Source organism: Trachymyrmex septentrionalis, unplaced genomic scaffold (assembly GCF_001594115.1).
Source record: "Trachymyrmex septentrionalis isolate Tsep2-gDNA-1 unplaced genomic scaffold, Tsep1.0 scaffold13, whole genome shotgun sequence".
Classification (NCBI taxonomy): Eukaryota; Metazoa; Arthropoda; class Insecta; order Hymenoptera; family Formicidae; genus Trachymyrmex; species Trachymyrmex septentrionalis.
In genome coordinates, this window is record NW_017304438.1 from 1,164,849 (window position 1) to 1,165,695 (window position 847).

General features: G+C 37.9%; 1 protein-coding gene across 1 annotated transcript in view; it reads right to left on the bottom strand.

Annotated features, from left to right (window-relative positions):
• LOC108756736 (cytochrome c oxidase subunit 7C, mitochondrial) overlaps positions 1-486 on the bottom strand; it is an 858-nt gene extending 372 nt beyond the window's left edge. The window contains exons 1-2 of the mRNA XM_018500760.1: positions 267-486; positions 40-186 (exon numbers count right to left, since the gene is read on the bottom strand). Of these exons, the coding sequence (XP_018356262.1) occupies positions 73-186; positions 267-371 (219 nt within the window). The 5' untranslated portion in view covers positions 372-486 and the 3' untranslated portion in view covers positions 40-72. The remainder of the gene's footprint in view (positions 1-39; positions 187-266) is intronic.
• Between the last annotated feature and the right edge of the window lie 361 nt (positions 487-847).

The following is an 847-nucleotide window of genomic DNA, read 5'->3' on the forward strand; positions in this document are numbered from 1 at the left end:
TATCCATGAATAAAAACCAAGGAGTTTATTATAAAATATCTGACTCGCAAGGGAACACAACATACTACTAGCTTATTTTTTCATCTGATGACGGACCATGAAGAAGGGAATGGAAAATCCGCTGCCGCAAAAAATCATAAATCCAAGTAGCAGCACGTGCCTATTTTTCGTGCTAAAGGGAAAGTTCTATAAAGAATATCGTGATTAAACATCCAATGGTCGCTTCGTATATTGGGTTGTTATGCAACTATACGAATGTTACTCACGTGTCCAGGAACGCCGTCATAAGGATCGTGATGAGCACTCCTACGAATCGCGCTCGTTGTAAACTTCCTCACCTGGTGAGCGATCGCATTTGCTGAATTTATCATATTTGAGAATAAATGCTCGACCAAACCACCAAACTAAATTTATTTGATTTGTTCCTACGTTAGCCACTATTGCGCACTCGTGACGTACTCGGTTACACACTTCTACAGATATTATATATAGTGACTGTAGATAACGGCCAGTGTTGCCAAGTTATTTTGACATAGAACAAGAGAAAAGCTTGAGATCGGTCATGCTCAGAATTTAGCTGTTACTTTATTTTGAAGCGCCTCTATATCCACAAAATGTGCACATTGAACCACGTAGCAAATGTCCATGATTCAGTCGGTAATGTCCACGATTTTTTGATTGTAGTCTTCGCTATGTCCACGAATTTTGGTCCGTTAGATAGACAAAACTGTAAGTTGATTGTAACACTGACAAGATACTATTAAAGACTGACATCCTTATGGAAGTTTGCGTCCTTGTGAAGTGATTAAGAGTTGAAAACTGATAATACTTATTTTATAATTTATTA